This window comes from Nyctereutes procyonoides, unplaced genomic scaffold (assembly GCF_905146905.1).
Source record: "Nyctereutes procyonoides isolate TBG_1078 unplaced genomic scaffold, NYPRO_anot_genome, whole genome shotgun sequence".
Classification (NCBI taxonomy): Eukaryota; Metazoa; Chordata; class Mammalia; order Carnivora; family Canidae; genus Nyctereutes; species Nyctereutes procyonoides.
The window spans coordinates 47,636,135-47,661,824 of record NW_026575135.1 but is presented as its reverse complement, the minus strand read 5'-3'; the positions used below and the strand labels follow the sequence as shown (position 1 = coordinate 47,661,824).

General features: G+C 45.5%; 1 protein-coding gene across 4 annotated transcripts in view; it reads right to left on the bottom strand.

Moving 5' to 3' along the window:
- The window catches only part of SIL1 (SIL1 nucleotide exchange factor), a 217,782-nt gene that overhangs the window by 150,805 nt on the left and 41,287 nt on the right, over positions 1 to 25,690 (bottom strand). For 3 of the 4 annotated variants that reach the window (XM_055301915.1, XM_055301914.1, XM_055301916.1), the window contains exons 2-3: positions 12,379 to 12,493; positions 5,576 to 5,711 (exon numbers count right to left, since the gene is read on the bottom strand). In XM_055301915.1, coding sequence (XP_055157890.1) covers positions 5,576 to 5,711; positions 12,379 to 12,483 — 241 coding nt within the window. In that variant the 5' untranslated portion in view covers positions 12,484 to 12,493. Of the gene's footprint in view, positions 1 to 5,575; positions 5,712 to 12,378; positions 12,494 to 22,163; positions 22,265 to 25,690 lie in introns of those variants that run through there. The other variant, XM_055301913.1, reaches the window with a different exon arrangement.

The window sequence follows — 25,690 nt, the reverse complement described above, 5'->3', positions numbered from 1 at the left end:
AAGAGCTCCTAAAATCCCTGGAATTCAGGAGTGACAAGAGTATCTTTGTTATTCCAGAGTTTATGCTGATGCAATAACTCAAGGGGCAGAGGGAGGGGAGAAAACAGCTTTAGATAATTTCAGAATGAGGATAGATCACCAGAAAGAGTAAGCCATGATTTCTTTTTTAATTACTTTCCTATTTATTTTTTAAGAAATTCATTCATTGGGATCCCTGGGTGGCGCAGCGGTTTAGCGCCTGCCTTTGGCCCAGGGCACGATCCTGGAGACCCGGGATCGAATCCCACGTCGGGCTCCCTATATGGAGCCTGCTTCTCCCTCTGCCTGTGTCTCTGCCTCTCTCTCTCTCTCTGTGACTATCATGAATAAATAAATAAAATCTTTAAAAAAAAAAGAATTTCATTCATTTATTCATGAGAGACACACAGAGAGAGAGGCAGAAACACAGGCAGAAGGAGAAGCAGGCTCCATACAGGGAGCCTGATGTGGGACTCGAACCTGGGACTCCAGGATCACACCCTGAGCCAAAAACAGACACCCAACCGCTGAACCACCCAGACGACCCAACCCATGATTAATTATAGAGCTGAAACTTTTAGCCCCATCTGCGGACCTCCAGGAAGAGGTGGGAGGGCTGGAGATGAAGTTCAATCACCAATGTCCAATGACTTAATCAATCATGTGTATGAAATTCAAACTCCATAAAAGCCCTTGAACAACAGGTTTCAGGCTTCAGAGAGTCTGGTGAACACACCTAAGTTGTGGGAGGGTGGGTGTCTAGAGATGGCAGGGAAGTGTTGTATGCCTTCCCCCATACCATACCTTGCCTTATGCATCTCTTCCATTTGGGTATCCCTGAGCTGTAGCTTTCACAATAAGCCAATAAATTAAAGTGTATTCCTGAGTTCCCTGAGCTAGGAGTTGTCCTAGCAAATTATCGAACCTGAGGAGGGGGTTGTAGAAATTTCCAATGTACAGCTGGTCAGTCATACAGACAGGGTGGCCTGGGGCTTGCAACTAGCAGCTGAAGTAGATGCAGTGTCCCTGAGACCCTTAACTTACAGGATCTGACACAGCTCTAGGAATATGGGGTAGGAAATGAACTGCTGGACACTCAGGTGGTATGTGAGGACTCAAGAATCACATGGCCCCTTCCAAGCTGCAAGGGGCCAAAGACCTCCCAAAGGCAATCCCACAGAGTCACCCAGACCAGACTCAGGTGCTCAAGACAGATGTCCAGGGCCTGCAGGAAATCAGGCTCCTCTCTTAAATACTTGAAACAGAGTAGTTGGTCTACTATAAATGAGGTTTTTAAAATTCAATTCCCTCCTATTGCTCGTGCAGATCTGAAATGATCTGACCAGATGGCTGGTGCTCTATAATTCTTGGATTGCTCTCATCAGTTGTTGATGATTTGGATTTTTTTCTTTTCCTTTTTTTTTTTTTTTTTTTTTAACCCCCTCACATGAATGTGTTCCTGCAGAGGCTGTCTGCATGCTCCCATTAAGTGGGCTCTTTGTGCTGATGCCAGTACTTCTCAGGTTCTAAAAGCCTCCTCTTAGAAGTCAGCTCAGGTCAATAGGGAACCCCAAGTTTGAGCTTCCCTGAGCCCGCATGGGGCCAACAAGCAGCACTAGCTCACAGCAGGACAATGGGGCTCTTTGCTAAGGCTGCCTTATTACCTTTACTTCTCCTTCAGGTCCCCAAGGAAAGGAAGGCAACAAAGGTGTATTTTCTTTTATTTTAATGACAACTTCAGCCACTTACTGAATATTTCTTATGTGCCAGGACCTGTGTGAAACATTTTACATATGCTAACCTTGTTTTATAGTCTCACATCATCTCTGGGAAGCAGATATTTTCAGATGAGGAAACTAAGGCTCAAAGATTCTCATCAACCTAGCCAAGAACACACAGCTCAAAAAAGAGAATTTTCATAGGGTTGGAAGTTTAGCATTGTAAAATCTGACTCACTGAGCTATCAACAATACAAAGAAAAGGAAGGCCTCAGCCTCACCAGGTCCTCCTTCATGCCCGCAGGGAGCACAGGACACTTCCATTAGGACATTCAAAACATTCTAGTGCCTCTTTCTGTCTCTACATCTTCTGGGAAACGGTAAGGTACTGAAGGTAGGGGTCATGTCTCATTTGCTCCTCAAAAAGACAGCACGGCATCTTGATGAGGAGCTCAGGCTTGGGGCCAGACAAAGCTAGTTTTGAATTCTGACTCTGCCACTTATCATTTGATTAAGTCACTTCTGAGACTCAGTTCTATCTATAAAAGTGAGGATAGTTACAGCACCTGTCCTCAAAGAACGGCCAGCACAACCAACACTCAGTAAATGTGACATATTACCTGTATCTCTGGCACAGAGGATATTCTGAGAAAAGCCCAGGGAGCAGAGACTCTATCACATTCGGATGTGCCCAGCTTTCTGCAGTAACAGGTACATAGCACAAAGTCCTAGGTGTCAGGGGTCCTTAGCTCTAAGACAAATTTCTGAATTGTTTGCCCAGAACCCATAGGACCTGACAGCAAACAGTTTTCCTCTGCTTGCTTGTGAACAGCTGATGCTGAATCCACACTCAAATGCTTGCTGTGCCTCCGTAAGGTGAGACAGATCCCAAAATAAACCAGAAGACAGAGAGAGACAGGAAAATCACTTCCAGGAACAAGCGGCTCACAGTGAGGATGCTGACAGTAATAACAGAGGCAGGCAGACTTCAGGGGAGTGACCTGCAGCAGCTAGGGCTGCAAGGCTGGGGCCCAATTTCCACCTGGCCTGGTGGGAAGACCCCTAAAGCCATGGGTAGGTCCCCTGCTGTTCCAGGCCACAGCAGGCAACCTGGAAAGCTACCCTCATATGAGCCCAGACCATGTATCCCAGGATGCCCTCCTGGACGCCTGAGGACAACAGAGCTGAGGTTCTCCCTTCAGAGACCTGAAGGGACAAAAATTACTGAATTGGGGGTAATACCTGTCAACAAAAACTAGCCATTTCCTTAAAAGTCCCCAAAAGATACTCCATCATCTTCCTTGTGCCGAGTCCCTGACTTCCAGGCAGAAAAAGGTCCCCCCCCCCCGCCCCAATCAAAAATCTCTGTGGAGGGAGGGACAGAGGGCACTTCAGGACCAAAGAAGTCTCTCCTCCTCACCCAAAGTACCCCTCCCCACTGAAGACCAGAAGCCTACACATTCATGCACCTTCCCTGGCATTCAATTCCACAATCAAGTTGAAAGGATAGCACAAATGGACAATTTACTATTTAAAATCAGAACTGAGCATACTGAGTGATATCTTCATGTCAAGAATCCTCACAACAGGCAGGGTAGAACATTTCCTCCATGTCACCAATAGGGAAACTGAAGAGAAGAAGGATTCAGTGATTCGCCCAAGATCCATCCTCTAGATAGCAAAGCCAGGATTTGAACCCAGGATTGGTTGAGTCTGAAGTCTGTCCTCTTAACTGCTAAATTATACTACCTCTTCATTCATGTACCCATCAAACAGGTTCCCACTACAGACTACATTCCTTTTAACATTCCTTCAAGTAGCTGTGTTAGAAGCTCGCAGGTAGCATTCAGAATGTGGAGGATTAAATATTTTACTCTGATTGAAGGCAAGTGCCAGCCTTTCCACAAAGACCACCAAGAGATCAATTTCCTGCAAAAAGACACACATACAAAACCTTCTTAATATAACAAACAGAACATCTCAATCCTATACTGGTGCCCTACAAAGTCTTCTCCACCTCCCCTGGTCTGACTTCACAGCTCTACACTCTGAATCACCCCACACCTAATCTTCCCTTACCCATCTCACTTTGATGGTGAGTGTAGGCAAAAACTTTCTTGGGATGAGGCCGGCATAACTGTAACCAGACCTGCTTTGCCCCCTGAGCTGTGGGCCTCAGTGTCTGTGCTCAACCAGAACACATCAGCCTTTGAGGGCAGGTTCAAAGTAATCTGGTGCAGATTTTATAAGAGGCTCTTGGGAAACCAGAAGGCAAAGGTGAGGTTAATGGGGTATTAAGTTAAACGTAAAAAAATCAGTGTTCCGCTCTAATTCTCCAGGAGACACTCAGAGCCCTCAGCTTGGCCTTGTCACCAATGCTCTGGCTCTCCCTCCTAAGGTGAGAGAGACAGGCTCCTTTGTTTAGCATTAACACTGGCAGCCCCACTGCCAGAGGGGACTGGTTCTGCCCAGGTCAGAACTTTCAGGCTTGTTCGACAATGTAGACCAGGGCCTTGAAGACTGCCACAGGAAGAGAGACCCTAGGATTGGAGGTCACAGGACACTGACCTCCTCTGCTGTAAGCACTTGGCTGGTTACAAGTGGTACAAGCATTGTTAACCACATAAACAGTGGAAATAGCCCACATACTCCATGCCCCATCCTGGTGAGCCCTCTTATTTTGGTCCTCAAGGCTCAGGGAGCTCAGTTCTCAGAGAAGCTGCTGAAGGACAGCCAGAGTTTAGAGCTGCTGAACCCCATACCTCTGTTCCTAAAACCTCCCTCTACCCCAAGCCATTGGCTTCTACTTCACTTCCCTGGTGTTTCATCACTCTTCGGTGGCACCCACTACCCGTATGCAAGCCCAGCAGGAGTGATATTGCTACCAGAAAGTTGGCTGGCACAGTAAATGCTGCCCCTGCCAGCACAGCAGCAACGGGGGGCAGTGAGGACACGGTGATAAATACTGGCTCAGAGCTGATGAAACTCCATTGTGGCAGCTGCCAGGGCTTGCCATCCACCTTGCCATAGTGCCAGCAGCCTACGATTGAGAACAGACCCAAGTGTCACCATAGTGGGGCACTAGTCAACAACGGCTGGGACTAGAAGGACAAAGGGGAGAAAGGTGGGTCGAGGCTCTGTGGTCACTGACATAGGACAAGTCAGCTGAGTGACACAGGTCAATGAGCCTCAATGCACAGGAAAATTAAGATGATTATGTACTCACTGTTGTGAAGATTGAACAAGATTATGCACATGAAGCACATAACATAGTACCTGATTATGGTAAACTCTCCACAAAAGCTGTTACTTTCTAGGCCATGGGCCCAGGTTCATAAAAGGGCTAGAAAGATGCTCCTTCTGAGGATGCCCCATTTAAAAACCAGGCCAGGACCAGCCCCTGTTTCTTGGCACAGGTTCCTTTAGCAACAGAACACTCCTGCCCCACACCAGTGCTCAGTACTCTCCTGTGAACAATATTTCAGTAGCACTGAGCCGAGCAGCAGAGCCTAAAATAGCATTTGCAGAGTGAGGCACATGTCATTGCTTCTCCTATGTTTCAGAAGTGCAAGGAAATAAAGTTTTCAATCATTTGCTCAGAAAGCTCGGCCACCCACCACCTGCCTTCCTTTCAGGGCACTCACATGCCACAATCTCTCTTCTGCTGGAAAATGAAGGTCCTAAGGCCTGCAGCAGCAGCCATCCCTTGGAAGGACCACACTGTTCCCCTCCAGTGGGCCACAGAGTGACTGCTCTTTCAAAGCAGCACTGTGGGGACAAAGAACCTATGCACTTAGAATTCAGAGTGTGTTTCACAGGGAGAGGGCTGGGCTCAGTACCTGGCCGAAGGGCCTGCCACTCATAGGTCGGGTGAAACACCTCCAGGACCTCAGAGTCCAGCTCCTCTTCTGCTGTGGTATCCTTTCTCTCCGCTTCTTTGGTGCTGCTCTTTTCTGGGCTGGTGAGCGCAAACTCCTTCAGAGAAAGGAAAACACAGGGCGTGACCCACTATCAGGCATCAGGCAAACAGAAAGAACATGGCCTGGGTGGTACATTCTTCTCATCTATACTCCTCCACTTCCCATCCTTACTTATACCCTTCACAGGCTTAGCCTCAAAACCAGTATGAGTGAGGTGATACAGTTAATCAACACGTAGCATATGTTATGTGTATATAGCACTTCTGTATATGAGTAAGGAAAAACTCCACAAAATTCAATACTATCTCAAGGGGGTTAAGGAAACAAACTGGGGAGAAGGGTTGTCAAAGGAGACAATAAAAGCCTTTTGCTTTTTATTTGCTGTGTTATTATACAGTCTGACATTTGAAACTCTTACCTAGTTGCTCTTACAAGTAAAAAATATATATATAGAAGAAAAAAATGCACACATGAATGGAAGAATAAGTCTTCAAATGGTCACCCTGGACATACAGAAGCTGCCAGCTGGGGCCTAACTGGTTCCAATGAAGCCCAGCAGGGCACAAAAGGGGCCTGGCAATTCCTCAGGGTGCCCACAAGGCATAAATGACCTCTTGGGACGTTACAATTCATGGTGGTGGAAGGGCTACAAATGGGAAGCTTGAAAGTCTGGCTGGAGTTAGGGAGGAGTGAGAGAGGAAGAAGTCAAAGCTGAAAACCAATTCCTAAAACCTGTTTCCTTCCACCTCATGGAAAGCATGAAGGATTCACGAGATGGTGTCTGTGGAGCACTTTGAGCTCAGGAGACAGAGATGCAAGAATAAAGTATTATTCATTTTGCTCCTTTACAGCCTCCCGTCCTTCCTGTCCCATTTTTAAATCTTTCTTGCATAAGAGCAGTAGAGCCTCAGGAAACTATAACCAGAGGGTTCCAGAGCTCTGAGATAGCCAAGGAGGAACCCCCACTAGCACACCGGGAGGTTAGTTCAGCCTTCCCACCTCCTGAATCTTCCCCTAGTAACAGTGTATTTCATGATTTCCTACGAACCCAAACCTGAGCTAGGACCTTTACACACATCTCATTACGGTTTCCCAACAATTCTAACCTTGCATGGGAGGGAGAAATGCATCTCTTCCAAGCAGCACCCCAGCTCCAAATAGGTATCCCCACCTACCCAGTTCCTTAGGGTGTCACCTTTAATTAGCTGTCAGAGGGAAGGTAAGGTCAAGGTGTTAGTTACTGGTAATGACAATGGAAAGTCCCTTCAAGGATTTTTACATTTTAACAAGAAATAAAGGCATGATATTCAAATAGCAGGATTTCAGGTCTTGTTAAGGACCAGTAAGGAGGCAATCTTGGACAAGAAGAATTCCCCAAATCATGTCACAAGCAATGAGAGGCAGAGACTACAGCATGGTGGTTAAGAACTCAAGCTCCACATCACATAACCCAAAGTTTGAATCCCAGTTTCTTATGCCTCCCAGAAAGTTAATTAATTTTCTAGGCCTGTTTTCACACTTGTAAAGTAGAAGTCATGGTGACATCTAGTTCATATATTACATGAAGCACCACCTTGTAAACTACTAACCCTGGGTACATGGTAGCCATTACTCTTATTACGTGTAAAGACAATCATAGGTTCCAGGTTGGATGAGTCTGTGCTATGACATCCAACAGTGACTATACACTACGACATGATTCAGGCAGGTCAGGTTTGGGTTGTCGTCACCTGTAAAGCCTGGCCCATCGAACCCCTCCTACTCTTTCAACATGAAATTCACACAGATCTGAGCCAAAAGAAAACTAGAAGAAAAGCAGGCATGCTTATGGGACTACAGGAGACAGAATGGCAGGAGACACTGGCCAAAAGCCAGATTTCCTAAGAGCAGGCTCTGGGTTTATCTCTTTCACCAGCATATCCCCAGAAAAGGACTCAGTTTATGGTCATCCAAGAACAAAGGAATGGAGAAACAATCCACTCCCACAGGCATGTACATCTTCTGGATGCTTTGGACTGAGGCAAACCCAAAGTAGCCATATCTACTAGAACCCAGGTACTAGGCCCATGTTCCAGAACAAAGAGTTCCTTGTCCACAAAGTACCTGAAGCCTATGTAATCCAGGGCCCATCCATGCCAGTCAGCCTCTGCCATAAGCACCATACACTAGACCGTGGGACTAGGAGAATGTTAGTAAAATCTGCCTCCAAAGTGTGGGGGTCAAATGCCTCCAAGGGCCAGGTGGGGCCAGGTGTACAACGGGGAGTGGTACTGCGAAAGTGCTGTGAAAAGTGGAGCCCTCCTGCCTTGACTGAGGAACACAGCTGCTACTCAGCTGGCCCACCACTGCCATGAAAAAAAGAAAACAGGAAAACAGATTTTTATGTCAACTTTTCCTATTTTAGAACACTAAGAGGGCCAAACTAAATGTTTCTAAGCTTTAAACTGAAGCTCTTGCTTTAGTCTATTCGCCAGGTAATTCCTGGCAGGTGTGGCTGTAAGCAAACAACCAAATTCTCATCACCAAGAGAAGCAGAAAGAGGCAACAGGAATGGTAATGATGAAAACATGGCAAAAAGCCCTTCAAACTCTAGGCTGGGCCAGTGTTTATTCTCTTAATGAGGCACTGGGAAAGCCTCTTTTTCTAGATTTCTTTCAAGACTAATAAAGTAAACTCAATAAGGACACTGATGAACCACTGAGCCACATGCCTCAAGCCCTAGAGAGGCTACTAAACCCAACACTGTTCAAAATGTTTTATGAGCTTCCACTTGGTGTCACCTCTGAAACAGATTTTAAGCTACATGCTCACACACGCATACACACATGATCTGCCATTATTTTACAGTCCAAATCTGCTTTTAGTAAAGGTGATACAAAATTGGTGCTCCTCTGATCAGCTCACCCTATTCAAATCTAACTCTGAGTGACTTTGGACAGTTTGCCCAAATCACATCTGACAAGTACTGAGGGCATCAGTCAGTTCAAAAGGGGCATTTCAGAAAAGGTTTTGAGGAAAAGCAGGTAACCAGGTTGAGGCTATAATGATAAATCAGCAGCTACCATTGGGAGCTCCAGGCTATAAAGTGCCTTCCAAGCCTCACAAATCATCCAAGTTTCAACCGTGAAGCGTACATTTTTATTCCCATTTTACAGATGAAGACAGGTACAGGGCTTATGCAAAAAATCACACTGCTGAGAAAAGTACAGCAGAAGATTTCAGTCAGGCTTGCCTCGCTCCAAAGCTCATGCGTGACTTTTGACTCCCTTCTGTGCATCTGTTCTTAGTCACAGGTCCTACTGATTGTGCCCTGCATATTGAGGGAATTAAAAGGGGAGGGGGCAGAGATCACCTTAGCATGTCTGCCAGCGCATCCCCCCCTCCCAGGAAGGGAAGACTTTCATGGAGCAAGTCAAAAACCAGTCCAAGAGAAAGGACAACCAAGACTAGCCCCTCTGTATTTAGGCAGTGCCCTCAATAGACCAGGAGGTGAGAGAAGCCAGCCAGCCCTTGGTCAGTTCTCAAGTAACCCTTATGTTCTAGTGCCCTCTCAGCTGGCTTCCCACGGCTCCCTTCAGTACTGAAACCTTAGCACTCTCTTTTCCCTGCCACTATCACTCCAAATACCAATTTCTTCTCAACTGACTGGCAAGACATTCCAGCTAAGGTGTTAGCTACAACAGCTTACCATGTATCACTTCCTTGCACTTGCATCTGAGTAAGAGATTCTTAAGGACCAAAGCCTTTAAGATCCAGGAGAATGAATGAATCTCTAATGGTAAGCTGAGAGACACTGTGACAGAGACAGACTGCCAGGGCAACATTTTGGGACGGGATACCTCCCTGACAAAGCCCTACATTAAACCATTAAAGCAGCCACCCCCTTACTAAAAATAACAGCTGACATTTATTGACCATACTCTGCCAGTCCCAATGCTAGGTGTTCTCTATATAGAGTCACACTTAATCTACACTTAAGATAGAGATTATCAACCCTATTTTATGGATGAGGAAACAAAGCTCAGAAATGGGCAAACTGCCAAAGTAGGTGGCAAAGGGAACTTACCAAGGGCCTGTGCTCCTTCCACCGGTTCCACTACCTCCCACATCACTATTTTTCCGAAGCCCAGTAACCATACACCCACAATTGCAACCACACTGCTCCTAAGCTGTGGCATCCCAAAGAGATCTGACAACAGAAGCCAGGAAAGGTGGCTAGCTCCAGATCACACCCTCATACACACCAACAGTCTTTACTCGGTAGCCATTAACTTGCACAAATGCCCTTGGGGCCACTAGGAGCTCCTGCCTGGACTACAGGTTCTGTAGAAAGGATCATGACCACCTCCACTTCCCCCACCACCCATTTTCACTGTTGTGAAGGTGGATGACTGCATAATTTGGATTTTAAATGCCAACAGGGCAGCAATTTTTATGGTATGAGAGAAAAGATGCTTCAACTCCTACTTGTGCTTTAGCAAGCACATGATGAAAGATTATGACAAATGGATACAGCTTAGGAACAGACATAAGGATAAAAGTAGCTTCTGTTGATGAAAGTCAGTATTAACATTTTTCTGAGACTAAACTCAATAGAGCTAATATAAATGGGCCAGAATAATTATGGCTCTGAAAGCTCATCTATTTGGTTGGACTATTATCCAAAAGGGACTTACTAACACACAGTCCTTAAGCAAATTCATCAGCACGTTTTTGTTAATTGTGCATCTGCTAAAGCTCATGATGGGGAGCACCAGCTCCTGTGAGCTGCAGGTTGTGGGGGTGGGGGGGGACACAGAACCCTGATTCCTTGAGACACTTGGGTGCTTTTCTGGCCAAGGCTATGCCAAAACAGCCCCTAACTCATGCTGTGGGCAATCCTATCCTCAGGGGCCAATGGGATCTCAATCCTCATTAGCCCTGAGGAAAAGGGGGAAAAAAAAAAAAAAAACACCACACACCAGCACCAGCAAGACCTTAAGGAACATAAAAAGCCATAAAAAGCTCAAGAGGGCAGCCCTGGTGGCGCAGCAGTTTGGCGCCGCCTACAGCCTGGGGTGTGATCCTGGAGACCCAGGATCGAGTCCCACATCGGGCTCCCTGTGTGGAGCCTGCTTCTCCCTCTGTCTGTGTCTCTGCCCCCTCTCTCTCTGTGTCTATGAATAAATAAAATAAATAAAATCTTTAAAAAAAAATAAAAAGCTCTAAAGAATTCGTGACTCTTAACTGCACTTCCTCTTATGCTCCACAAAGTGGGGAGAAAGGCAGAGAGAAAACAAATGACTTTAGAGAGAAGGTGGAAGCTTGCCATGAGCCAGAGGTGAACCTCAGCTAAGCTGGATTGTTATTAAATTCATCACAATTGTCATTTGCACTTCAAGGCCCTCCTGCTCCAAAGCCTGCAGCACTTACCCAACATTTAGTAGGAGCCCCTGAGGTTGGGGAAGGTGGCCAGGGGAGGTTGAAACTGTCAGAAAGCTGACAGTCAAGGCTTCTCAGGAAAGAGGAAAAAGGGGGCACTGGGAGCTGGTCAAGGGCAGACTCTTGCTAGGGCCAGCCAGGAGACAGAACCAGGAGCCTTGGCGTGCTGCAGCCAGGCCAAGCTCAGAGCCTTCTCAGTCATTCTACTCCTGCCTGTGGCAGCGACAGAAACCCTGAGCAGTCAGGTCTAGGTTAATGAAGAGAGGCCTGGAAAGAACAGGGAGAAAAGGACAGAAGGAAAGAAGGAAAGAAAAAAGAGAGACAGAGACAGACAGAAAAAGCACAAGGAAAAAAAAACAATGGGCAGCCCGGGTGGCTCAGGGGTTTAGGGCCACCTTCAGCCCAGGGTGTGATCCTGGAGACCCAGGATAGAGTCCCACATCAGACTCCCTGCACAGAGCCTGTTTCTCCCTCTGCCTGTGTCTCTGCCTCTCTCTCTCTCTCTCTCTCTCTCTCTGTTACATGAATAAATAAATAAAATCTTTAAAAAAAAAGAAAGAAAGAAAAAGTACAAGGAAGACAGTAAAGGGGAAGAAGCAGTCTTAACTTGGTACTCACCACACAGGCAACTAGCTCTTGGAGAGAATCCTGACCTTCCCAATTCTGCTACAAACTGGCTGAATTATTCTGGCCAAGTTACTTAATGTCTCTGAGCCTTAGTACCCATCTCAAAAGGAGGATAATAACTGTAGCTGTCGGCGTCATCGGGTTGTTGAGGAGATTAAATGAGAATACACAAAAAGCACTTAAAAAACCATTGGATACATGGTAAACTCATCATCATTACTGGTATTATTATTGTATCATCATCATCATCATCATCATATTTTCTCCAAAGAGAACGTATGCCATGAGACCACAGGAGCAGGGCAGGGGAGGCGGGGGAGAAGTACACATACTCCTTGACCCAGTGCTGCCCATATTCCCTTAAGAAAAATAAAAGCTGGGATCCCTGGGTGGCGCAGCAGTTTGGCGCCTGCCTTTGGCCCAGGGCGGGATCCTGGAGACCCGGGATCGAATCCCACGTCGGGCTCCCGGTGCATGGAGCCTGCTTCTCCCTCTGCCTGTGTCTCTGCCTCTCTCTCTCTCTCTCTGTGACTATCATAAATAAATAAAAAATTAAAAAAAAAAAAGAAGAAAAATAAAAGCTTACCCTACTTTCACAGAAGCCCAGGTAGCATGGAGGCTTTCTTGGACCTTACAGGGACTTTTCTATTTGTGCTAATAAGGAAGATATTTACCGGGTTCTGATGACTGAGGCAGAAGGTGAAGCAGGAAGCCATCAGCAGCCCAAGCAGCATTCCCAGAAGAGCCATCCTAGAAGGGGGCAGGCCCTGGGGAGCCATAGTTATAGACCTGAGGAATGTAAAAAAAAAAAAAAAAAAGAAAAAAGAAAACAGAAGGTCAGCAGGAAGCTGGTGCCTGATCCCCTGGCACAGTGATCCTCATGATATCCTTGTTCAATGAATAATGACATTTTCTGCATAGAGGAATCACAGGTCTTCTACCACAGAATAAGATTTAAAGGAAGTCTCCATCTCCCATAAGGAGTTCAGCCACTCGTAGGCAGATATGCATAGAGCCAAGTAGGACCATTACATGAGATACAATAGGCTGTGGTTCCTTCCTTCCGCATTATCAACTTTTTGTCAGGTTGTACAAGGTGATATTGGTTATAACAGTGAGAGAAAGAAACTAATCAACTGATCTGGGTGTGAACAAACCTTAGCCCAAATTTTCATAAGCTTTCATAACCATTCATTTCTAAACCATGCTCACTGTTATACCTGAAGAAAGATGAAATCAGCATCCCACCACCAGCAAAGTTCAATATTCCCAAGCCACAAAGCCTTACACATCACTTTTTAAATGGCCTAACAATCTAAAGTACAGGCCCCAGTAGCTGTGAAAATTAAGACAAAAAGAATAAAAGGATATCCCATGTTCATGGATTAGACTTAATATTGTTAAGATGACAATACTACCCAAAGCAATATGCAGATTCAGTGCAATCTCTATCAAAATACCAATGCTGTTACAGAAATGGAGAAATCCATACTAATACACATATGGAATGTCAAGGGACTGAGAACAGTCAAAAAGATCTTGGGGAAAAAAAAGAACAAATACTTCCTGATTTCAAAACTTATTGCAAAGCTACAGTAATCACAACAGTGTGATACTGGCATAAGGATAGACATAAAGACCAATGGAATAGAACTGAGGACCCAGAAATAATCATGTACAGTCAACTGATTTTTAACAAGGGTGCTAATAGCACTTTTTGGGGAAAAACAGTCTCTTCAACAACTGTTCTGAGACAAGTAAATAGCCACATCCCTTATACCACATACAAAACTTAATCCAAAATGGATCAAAGACCTAAATTTAAGAGCTAAACTTTTATTTATTTTTTTAAGATTTTATTTATTTATTCATAGAGACAGAGAGAGAGAGATTGAGAGAGAGAGAGAGGCAGAGACACAGGCAGAGGGAGAAGCAGGCATCAAAAAGAGAGCCTGACGCGGGACTTGATCCAGGGCTTCCAGGATCACGTCCTGGGCTGCAGGCGGCGCTAAACCGCTGCACCACGGGGGCTGCCCAAGAGCTAAACTTTTAGAAGAAAATATATAGAAAATCTTCATAACCTTGGGAAGCACCTGGCTGGCTCAGTCTTAAGGTTAAGCGTCTGCCTTTGGCTCAGGTCATGATCCTAGGGTTCTGGGGCTCAGCAGGGGTCTGCTTCTCCCTCTTCCTCTGTGCTCTCTCTCTCTCAAGTAAATAAAATATTTTAACACAAAATTTTTTTAAAGAAAATCTTCATAACCATGGATTTGGCAGTAATTTCTTTAAAAGGATACCAAACCCACATGTGATTTTTTAAAAAATAGATAAATTGAACTCCTTCAATATTTAAAAACTTTTGTGCCTCAAGGATATTATCAAGAGAGTAGAAAAACAACCAACAAAATAAGAGAAAATATTTGCAAATCACATATTTGATAGGGTTTAAAAAGCAGAATATAGGGGCACCTGGGTAGCTCAGTAGTTGAGCATCTGCCTTTGGTACTGGGGTCAAGCGCTGTATTGGGCTCCCCACGGGGAGCCTGCTTCTCCCTCTATGTCTCTCTCTCTGTCTCTCATGAATAAATAAATAAAATATTTTTAAAAAATTAAAATTAGGGGATCCCTGGGTGGCTCAGCGGTTTGGCACCTGCCTTTGGCCCAGGGCATGATCCTGGAGACCCAGGATTGAGTCCCACGTCGGGCTCCTGCATGGAGCCTGCTTCTCCCTCTGCCTGTGTCTCTGCGTCGCTCTCTCTCTCTCTCTCTCTCTCTATGTCTCTCACGAATAAATAAAATATTTTTAAAAAATTAAAATTTAAATTTAAAAACCCAGAATATATAAACTCCTACAACTCAACAAACAAGCAACACAAATTATTTTTTTTTAAAGATTTATTTATGGGATCCCTGGGTGGCGCAGCGGTTTGGCGCCTGCCTTTGGCCCAGGGCGCGATCCTGGAGACCCAGGATCGAATCCCACGTCGGGCTCCCGGTGCATGGAGCCTGCTTCTCCCTCTGTCTATGTCTCTGCCTCTCTCTCTCTCTCTGTGACTATCATAAATAAATTTAAAAAATTAAAAAAAAGATTTATTTATTTATTCATTCAGAGAGAGAGAGAGAGAGGCAGAGACACAGGCAGAGGGAGAAGCGGGCTCCACACAGGGATCCCGACGTGGGACTCCAACCGGGGTCTCCAGGATCGCACCCTGGGCTGCAGGCGGCGCTAAACCGCTGCGCCACTGGGGCCAAGCAACCCAAATTAAAAACAGGCAAAGGACTTGAACAGACATTTCTCTAAAAAAGATATACAGGAATCCCTGGGTGGCGCAGCGGTTTGGCGCCTGCCTTTGGCCCAGGGCGCGATCCTGGAGACCCGGGATCGAATCCCACATCGGGCTCCCGGTGCATGGAGCCTGCTTCTCCCTCTGCCTATGTCTCTGCCTCTCTCTCTTTCTTTCTCTCTCTGTGACTATCATAAATAAATAAAAATTAAAAAAAATTTTTTTAAATAAAAAAGATATACAAATGCCAACAGGGACATGAAAAGATTCTCAACATCATTAATCATTAAGGAAATGCAAATCAAAGCCACAATGATTTACTACTTTACATCCACTAAGATGGCCATAATCTTTCTAAGAAAGGAAAATAACCATTAATAACAAGGATGCAGACAAACTGGAAATCTCATTCATTGCTGGTGGGAATATAAAATGCTGTGGGACAAATTTTAGTGGTCCCTCAAAAAAGCAAGGGCAGCCCAGTGGCTCAGCGGTTTAGTGCCGCCTTCACCCCAGGGCATGATGCTGGAGACCTGGAATCAAGTCCAACGTCAGGCTCCCTGCATGGAACCTGTTTCTCCCTCTGCCTCTGTGTGTGTGTGTGTGTGTGTGTGTGTGTGTGTGTCATGAATAAATAAAATCTTCAAAAAAAAAAAGCAAAACATAGAATTACCTTATGATTCAGTAATTCCACCGCTAGGTATTTATTCCAACCAACACATATGAAACAGTGACTCAAACAGATACTTCCATGTGAATTTCATAGTAGCATTATTCACAATAGCCAAAAAAATGGAATCAACCCCAATATCCATCAACAGATGAAGTTTTTAAAATGTTGAATATAGGTCAGCCCCAGTGGCACAGCGGTTTAGTGCCGCCTGCAGCCCAGGGTGGGATCCTGGAGACCCGGGATCGAGTCCCACGTGGGGCTCCCTGCATGGAGCCTGCTTCTCCCTCTGCCTGTGTCTCTGCCTCTCTCTCTCTGTGTGTGTCTCTCATGAATAAATAAATAAAATCTTTAAAAAATAAAATAAAATGTTAAATATACATAAAATGGAATATTATTCGGCTGCAAAAAGAATGAAATCCTGACACATGCTTCAATATGAATCAACCTTGAAAACATTATGCCAAGTCAAATAAGCTAGACCCAAAAGAACAGATATTGTATGATTCTACTTAAATGAATTCTCTTCAACAGGAAAATTCAGAGAGACAGAAAGTAGATTACAGGTTACCAGGGGAGTTACTATTTAATGGCTTTCATGGTGAAACAATTTTGGTCAGTACAGCAGAGTGGCAGTCAAGAGAATGTAATCCAAATTGGTGAATCACTATATAGAGTATACCTGAAACTAGTATTACACTGTATGTTCACTAACTGGAATTTAAATAAAAAAAAAAGAGAAACACGTGTGGTTTTAAAAAGATTGGCAAATGATCTAGGCAAGAAAGAAAAACAAAATAAAACATGCTAAAAATTAAGAAGCCTTAGAAAAAGTCAGAACGTGTCAGTATTAGTCTAGACCCTCAAAAAGGTTTGTGTTTTGGTCACTCAGCCCTCATACACCTCATTAGGCGGTTTACTCAATAGAGGCTCGATGGTGTTCATTATAGGGGAACATCTCTGAAGACTACGGTGTTTACCTTTCCTCTTTCCTATTCCTGCCATACTTCACACTCCACCTCAGGAAACTGGTCCTGTAACAGGATTGCAGGGGGACCTAAAACCCAATCTGAACCCATTCTCAGAGGTTATTACCCCCTTGCCCAGCCCACACCTTCTCAGAGGCAGACAGAAACTTTCCCTAAGGATATCTGGAGCCATAAAGGAAAACAGCCCTGCTGGACCGGCTCTGTGCTAAAAAAGCATAGCCAAATGGAAAAGCAAAGGCTTGGGCACTAAAAATAGCTGCTACACTCACCCAGCAGCAAAAGCCTTTGCTTTCTGCCAGCTTCTCCCCTCTTTTTTCGTCGACAAAATGGAACGGCTGAGTGCCACAAGTGCTTTCCCCAGCAACCTGGTTCCCTGGGGCACCAATCACACTGACAGACAGGGAGTGAGTTCACAGCACAGCATTAGGTTCTGGACCGGTGCCTGACCATGCAGGAGGCGGTGGGCAGGTAGGAGACAGGGCTTGACAAGGATGAACAAAGAACAGAGGCTTCCACATCACAAGTGAAAAGGCTGGAAAGGCCCAGGAGATGGATCCTGAGAACACACGGCCCTGGAGCTTCCTATAATGCCCCCATACCTTTCCTAATCCACAGCCTTGGCTGTGGAGAAAAGGAGAATGAAAAATGGGAGCAAGAGCGCAAATTGGGAAATGCACCATAAGAGAAGACAGAGACTCACCCCAAAGCCACAGACTTCCCCTCCCTGCACGAAGAGTGTTCACATGTGCATGGATGGACACACACACACAGCCAAACACTCCCTTCTCGCAGCCAGGGACAAACATGGGAGTTGATGCTGGGGGAAAAGAGGAGGAGAAAGAGATAAATGAGAATGAATTAGTCAAGGGCAAAGAAGACAAATGAGCAGGAGGAGGAAAGACAGAAGAGACAGAGGCACGAGGTTGGGGGCAGCCAGTACACACGGCAGCTTCCCTGCCTCCTGGAGCGGGACGTAGAGTGGGGGCGAGAGAAACGGCAGCTCCCACAGGGCTCCAGGCCGCCTCCACCTCCTGCACACACGCTCGTGCCCTCAGAAGCATGTTATGCCAATACTAAGGATGAGAGATCGATTCGCAAATAGATCCTTCATCTCCCCCCGGCAATTCCACACGGACTGCACACCTGACCTATTTATAGCCTCCATATATTTCTGTGAAACAGTAAGAGAGAGAACATGTTGTGGGAAAAAGGTGCCGGGGGACAGAGCTAGGAGAAGTGAGGATGGAGACCATTTCCCAGGCTCTGCAGGGTACCCTAAGAGCCAGTGCACGCTCCGCAATATGCATGGGTGATGGCATCCTGGGTCCTGCCAAGGCCTGGCCTGCAGCCACATCAACTTGGGCTTGGTCCTTATTCAAGCAGCAGCAGGTGGAGAACACACAGGCAGTTTTCTCTAGGCTTTATGCTCAACCTGGGATGCGGGGTATGGGGGTGAGAATTGGGAAAGCGGAAGTGGCACACTGCTGTTTTATCAGGACAGCCCACAACACAACCAGGGATTTTGGCAGCCAGGCTGCAGCAGCAGCAACAAAATTAAACACTACACTGACATGAGTAAAGATAAAGTCACAGCATCCCTTTGAGGAATAGTTGGCATACCTGGCCTGAGGTTAGTGCCCTTCCTAATAAACCTTCCCAAACCGTACTTGCCACCTACTAACCTGGATTTGCCTCATCGCCTGACCCTGCACACACTACAGGACAAACCTCTCACTGGAGCACAGAGCAACATCTTTACATCTATGGTCTTTTGACTTAAACCACCACCACTCAGTCTGGAAAAGGAAACCTATTTCAACATCCTACCAGTAACTCTTTCCTTAAGTATTTTGGGCTTTGGGACAAAAAGATAAAGAAAAAAAAATGGTAATAAGGATTTGAAATGCCCCTTTTTTTTTTCTATCAAAACTGGCCGGGACACCTGGTGGCTCAGTGGTTTAGCACCTGCCTTTGGCCCTGGAGTCCTGGGATCGAGTCCCACATCAGGCTCCCTGCATGGAGCCTGCTTCTCTCTCTGCCTCTGTCTCTGCCTCTCTCTCTATGTGTCTTTCATGAATAAATAAAATCTTAAAAAAAAAAAAACTGGCCATCTGTAGACTGCACCTCTACTTATATAGAGGTTGGAGGCTCTCAGCAAACTGTATTTTGAGCTTACTGTACTATACAGCTTACCAGAGTGGATGCTTGGGGCATGGGTGGGAAGAGGCCTTTGGACTCACCAGCCTTTGCCTCTGTACCTCATGTCTTCTATTCCATTCAGACAGGACGGGGCGGGGCGGGGGGAGCTGGATAAAAAAGACATCATCCTGGAACTTTTATCTTCTCTCAAGGCAGGAAAACAAAAGAATGTGATAAAGGTGGCAAGAAGCCAACAGAGGAAGGAAAAGTGGGACCGCTGGATCTCTGGAAGCCTCTTACATGGGTGGGTGGCAGGCCCCATGGACAGTGCTATCGTGTCAAGGCCAGAGCACAGGGAGAAGAGGAACAGGTCACAAGTGTCCCGGACAAGCAGAACCATCCCAGCAAGTTTCCTGGGAGCACTCTGAACTCCACCTCAAAAAATGCTCACATTCTTAACCTACAGAGTGTGTCCATGTATTTGTTTCCCCAAATCTTGAAGTGAAGAAAACAAGAATTCCTACTTCCATCTTAAAAGAAGGAAAATGAAGCAAAGTGATAAAAACCTTCGATAGAAAGTATAGTACATGGATTTAGAGTCAGAATTACCTAAGGCCAATTCTTAGCTCTGTCAATTCCTACCTATCCTATATGATCTTGAACACGACTGCACTCGGCCTCAGTTTCTTATCTGTAATATGGGTGGAGTAAGAGCTCCTACTTCAAGGAGTGTCAGGGAGGATTAAATAAATGTATGGAAAGTGCTTAATAAAGTATCTGGCACCCAGTTATCATTAGAGTAGGGAGGACAACTCACTCTTGGACCCACAGGCCATCAGGGCCAGGCCAGGCACCCTGAACCACTCTCCAGGGTTCTACCTTCTGCAGAATCTACACAAAACTTTAATTGACCCTATAGCTCAAACTTTAGGACCAAAGCCTTCTGTTAGGTATCTACTCCCAGGTAAAGAAAACAGATGTTACAGGACAAACCACACATACACACACACACACACACACACACACACACACACACACACACACACCTGAAAATGTAAAGATGAAAGCCAATTTTCTGCTGAGCCCCTAGGCAGACCCAACACATTCAGGGCTTTTTCCCAGCATACTGGTGGCCACAGAGCAAGGGCACCATTGTGTAGAACTGCTGGCTGCCACAACAGCTGTAAAACAACCTTCTGCTTTACATACTGAAGGTTAGAAGATGAGCTCTTCCTACAGACACACATTCATTACTATTTATGGGCTGCACAAACTCATACATACATACACAGAGTCACTCACCTCTGCACAAACAGAAACTCGCTGCCTAATTTGAGCAAATATGAAGCCGAAGAAACAAAGCAAAGAGGACACTGAAAGGACAGCCCTGACAGGAGAAAACAATGAGCAAAGGCTTAGGAAAAGAAATGGATTTTTAAAGAAAAATTTAAAGGACAAGAGAAGTAAGTTTGGAACAGTCAAGCAAACAGCCTCTTCCCCCTAAAACATAAACTAAATAGAAAGTCAGGAGGTAAAGAGCAATTAAATCCAAAGAGCCTTTGGACAACAAAAGAAATGTGGCTTCCAATGCCAGCCTAGCCCAGGTAACCAGCTGGGTGATGGACAGGGAACATCCTTAACCACTACCATTTGTGTAATGGGGCCAGTATTTATTTGTCTCAAATACTGAAGTTATGCCTAAAGCCAAGCAAATGGACAGTGGTCTCAACAGACCCGAGGTACCCAAGAAGTAAAGTGATTTGAGGAAGCTGTTGGAAATAGAAGGTTCACAAGACCTAAGCCTCTGCCTGGACCAAAATCCCCTCATGCAGCCTTCAGAAGAGAGTCCATGAGAGCCCTGTCCAGGAGTGGCAATATAAGGACAGGTGCTGGCCCCACGAGAGAGCACACGGAGCCCAGAAGGACTCCAGGAGCCCAGTGGGGCCTAGAGCCCTGGAAGGAGGGCAACATGGGATGGCGTAAAATAGGAACAGAGTATTCCTGATCCCTGCTCAATACTCTGTATTCCAAAAGGTGAGGAACACAACCAATCCCTGGAATACCCCAGTAGGGAAGAAAACACGTCTTCAAGAAGGTAGCTAAGCATATTAGCAAAAAACCTGCAATCTCAGAGACAAAAGACAGTGGCTCCAGCTAAAAGAAATCGAGTGATAAGAGGAAAGAGAGCAAAAGCAAGAGAGACAAAGCAAACAGGGGCACAGCCTGACCCTCTCCAGACCTATGCTACTCAACCACAGCCTTCAATAAATCTGAATGCTAGAAGAGAGTTTATGATTCAATCTTCATTTGGACTGCTAAAGATCTAAAAGACAGTGGGCACTCAATTGCTACATAAAGAATAACCAGAGTTCAATGCCTTTAGGCATGAAGCTTGTCCATGGATCCAGGAAAGCTCTGGCAACTTCACACTCATCAAAGACAGAGAGGGAGAGAAGGCTAGGGCAGGGTCAAAACTTTGGTACCATCAGCACAGAGGTAATAATCAAAGCAACAAGAACAGCGTCCCTAAGACAGGAGAAAAAGGAACAATGGGCAAGAATAATCTTCAAGTCATGGCTGGAATTTAGGAAAAGAAAGCAAAACAAGGCTATCAAACAAGGAATAATGACAATAGTGCAGAATCAAACAGGTCAACAGAGGAGAGAACTCATAGAAAATTCAGTTATAGGCAATGATGTCAAGGGATCAGTCAGAATGAGGATGAGAAAAGCCATTGGATTTGGCAACGAGGAAGCCAGAGGGCCCTGCAAAGGAGGGTCCATGGGAGAAGAAATAGAGGCACAAAAGTAGAATACTTGAGTAGGTTCAGTGAAGTGTGAAGATGTGAGACTACTTCTCTAAATCCATTTTTTTTTTCAATATTATCACTCGAGTCTTAATGATCACAGAGAAAAAATTGACTCCAGTGGTCAGGTCCTGCAGATGGATCCTCCAATGCCATACAATAGTCTCCTATGGTGGTGTAGAGCTACACCCTCCAACACACACGTCCTTGGGATAGTGACAGGCATAGTCACACAGCAAAAAGAGGGGGCAGGGAAGCAAACTCTTCAAGAACAAATTCCCATTAGACACAACTCCACCTTTCCTAAGCTCTCAGCCATGCCTCAGAATGCTTTGAAGCTTTAGTCCTTGTTGTGTAATATGGGATAGAGAGAAATACTCCAATGACATCAAATCCCCTAGGACTCAAATGCAGTATCTGGGCCACCCACAGGAAAATAAAATCTGTCTCATGGTAATTACAGTCAACATTCATAAAGCATTTGCTATGCTCCAAGCTCATTGACTCTTCTTAATAACCGCTGACAGGGTTCTAATATGAAGGAACTGAAATTGAGAGAGGTTAAATAACTTACCTGAGCTCATGCAGCCAAAGAGTGGTAGGTAGTAAAGAATTCAAGCCAGTTTGGCCCAGAACCCATCCTCTTTCCATAGGCCATGCTGCCCTTCCAGTGGTCTATGAATCAGCCACAGAAACTGGACTCATTTTACTTATTCTACAACAGTGTGACTACAAAGGCACACATTTTGTGTCAGGAGAGAAATTTTTAAATGAGCTTACTGGGGCCCTCTTGTGGAAAGACCACCTCTACCATGTCCAAGTTTCTAGGATGCACGCAGGTGCACACAACACACACACATTTTGATTGGTGAATGCCCTCAGGACAGCACAGCACACAAATGAGGCACAGAAACTCCAGAGTAAGAACACCCTTGATTCGAATTGCAGTCAGATCACTGGCACCCTGTGTGGCTTGACCTCTTAACCTCCCATCATGCAGGCTTCCCAACTGAACAGGAAGTAGAAGTATCGCTACTCTACAACCTCAAGCAACCCCCTCATATATACCCAACTTTCTGACAAGAACTCAGCAGGGGTAGGGGAGAAGGGCAACTATATTGGCCAAGATGACATACAAGCTTCTTTCCAACTAGTCTGTGATCATAACATCTCCACTTTCCATCCAGGGAACACTGAGGACAGGATTACCTCTACATGGCAGAAGAAAAGGGAGCCCAAAAAGGTGAATGTCATATGCCTAACCACATGTAAGTGACCAAGTGAGTCAAGGAAATATCCCAGACCTAGTCAGTGTACTCTCCTAGGCCCCAGATTATAAGCTCCCCGCAAAGAGTGGGCAAACAGACCTACCTCTTATACTTGCTCCCTGACCCTGCCAGGTCCTAAAAGTGATGGGTCTTTGTCTGATAAAAGTGAAGGGTAGTAGAAGCTCCACTCTACTCTGCTCCACCTCCACTCCAGTGTAATGAAAAGAATGTGGGCTCTGGATTTCAACCCAGGTCTCCTCAACTAGTTGCACGACTTTGGGCTAGCTGTTTACCCTCTCCAGGCTTCAATTCCTTTATCTACAAAAGGACTTGACAGTAACTATTTTACTTTGTAGGATGGTGATTGGTATTAAGTGAGATGTTATGAAGCACACAGCACAGCACCTAACATGAAGTGAGGGCTCAAGAAGCTTGTAGCTTTCATGAACAACTATTTTTTTTTTAAGATTTTATTTATTTATTCATGAGAGACACAGAGGAGAGAGAGAGGCAGAGACACAGGCAGAGGGAGAAGCAGGCTCCACGCAGGGAGCCCGATGTGGGACTTGATCCCAGGACTCCAGGATCGCGCCCTGGGCTGAAGGCAGGCGCTAAACCGCTGAGCCACCCAAGGATCCCCATGAACAATGAACAACCATTCTGAGAGAAAATTCTGAGTCAAGGACAGGATAAACAAAAGCAGTGAGAGCTTCATTCTCTTTCAGAATCGTCTTGTGTTCTGAGAGCCAAGTCTCCCTTTGGAACTCAGTCTCCCTGAGCCACAGGCCTGCCCACGCACCTGGACTACACTCTAGGTGGGTACATAGGCATTTCCACGGAAACCTCAGCAATGTGGATTGGTCTGCATCGGTGTCCACGAAAGAAATGACTGACAGCGCCAGCGACTTCAGAGCCCAGCTTCCTGGTGACTCGGGCCTGTCTCTAAACTCCAATATCTCTAAGGAGAGAATAGGGAGGCCAGGAACAGCTGGGGCAAATTTAGCGGATCTAGACTGCTTGGACCACCCTTGATAGGGTCAGCTGGCATCCAGAGAGTAAGGCACCAGGTCCTCCTTCTCCCTCTCCTTTAAAATAATAAATGGATCTTCTGACAGTAGGCACAATGGGCTCTCTCTATAGCCTGCTCCCAAAGAATGCCAGGGACTTTCACATACTCATGCACATACAACCTGGGGTGGGGGCAGAATCAGAAGTCATCTTTCCTTTCCCCTCCTGCCTCCAACTTTCCAGAGAACGTCAGGTCCTCCTAGTGAAACTATGATAGGGAGGAAGGTATGACTTCCAGCCCATAGCTCCAAATGGACTATGTACAAATCAGTAAGTACACCAACCCTTTTTCTGTACTAGCCACTCTGGCACTTTGGACTGTAAGCATTCAGCATTCAGAATCTAGAAACACGTACTTCATAAAGACATTTTACCGTTAGCCTCCATCTCCTGAGCACACTGAACACCATACTATAGAACAGAACATACAAAAGATACATTGCTGCCCTCAGGTAGCTGATGTCCCATTTGCAATGAATGGATAACATGGTCTTGCACAAATGAGTTTCAGATGGTACAATCACCAAAAAGAAAGTCCTCTTAAGAAACAAGGCACAAGAAAATAGATGCCGTTCTATGCAACTTGAGACACAAATTACAACTTTGAAATGATGAGATGAGCAACAATTAAGTTCTTCCTTAAACTAATTCAGGAGCCCCAAGAAAACAGCATTAACTTACAGAAACAATTAGTGCAGCATGAGGACAGGTCACCAAGCATGGAACTCGCTACTACCATGTTGGCATTGACTATGTCTTCCAGGTAAATCAGCAACTAAAACATCATATTTTATTTTTAACATGCCTGAGAGTCCAAGACTATTTATAATCCCAGATCCTTAAAAACTTGAAAGGAGGATAAATTTTAAAATGTACACATTTACATACGTGGGCAGAAACACAAAAATCAGATGCCTCTCAACACAGCTTAGGGAGCCATAACTCACGGCTTTCACAATCCCACCTAACACCCAAAGAAAATCCGGGTGCCTTCTCCAAGAGATGGTGGGAGGCTGGGTAGGTAGCCAAGAAACAAAGAAATCTAAACTCAGCACTTGGCAGGACCATTAAGGATCAGAGGATTTTAAATGCATTGTTTCTGACTCTAAATATGTGTACATTTATTACCAATTTGGGATCAGAAACCACATTTAGTTCTGCTGTGACCACGCACTAAAAATATTAAGCAGAGTATTGCCTAGGAAACAGCAGTCTTCCCTGCTGCAGCAGCCCCATTTCTGACTCAACTCTGCCATGGTCCCAGGGCTCCCCATCCTGGACTTCACAAGTAGAAATGCCACTGTCCTGCCAAGGCCTCAGTTGCTATTTGGAAGGCAAAGATAGGCGCCGGGGCTAAGGACCACACAACCTTGTCATCCTCTCCAAAGCTGTTACACGGTCAATGAAATTCCATTTCATGGGCCTGTAACAACTAGAACCCACCAGAACAGGAGCTCCATTAGGGTAGGGACAATTGTCCACTTAACTCACTGCTGTATCCTCACTGCCCAGTACTATGTCTGGTACTCAAAAATACCTGTTGATTGAATAAAATCAACACCTTAGAAAGGGGTCATCTGGGGTGCCTGGGTGGCTCAGTCAGTGAAGCATCTGACTTCAGCTCAGGTCATGATCTCAGGGTCCTGGGATCCAGCCTCCAGTCCAGCTCCCTGCTCAGCGTGGAGTGGCTTCTCCCTCTTCCCCTCCCTCTGCTAGTGCACGCTCTCTCTCTCTCTCTCTCAATCTCTCTCAAACAAATAAATAA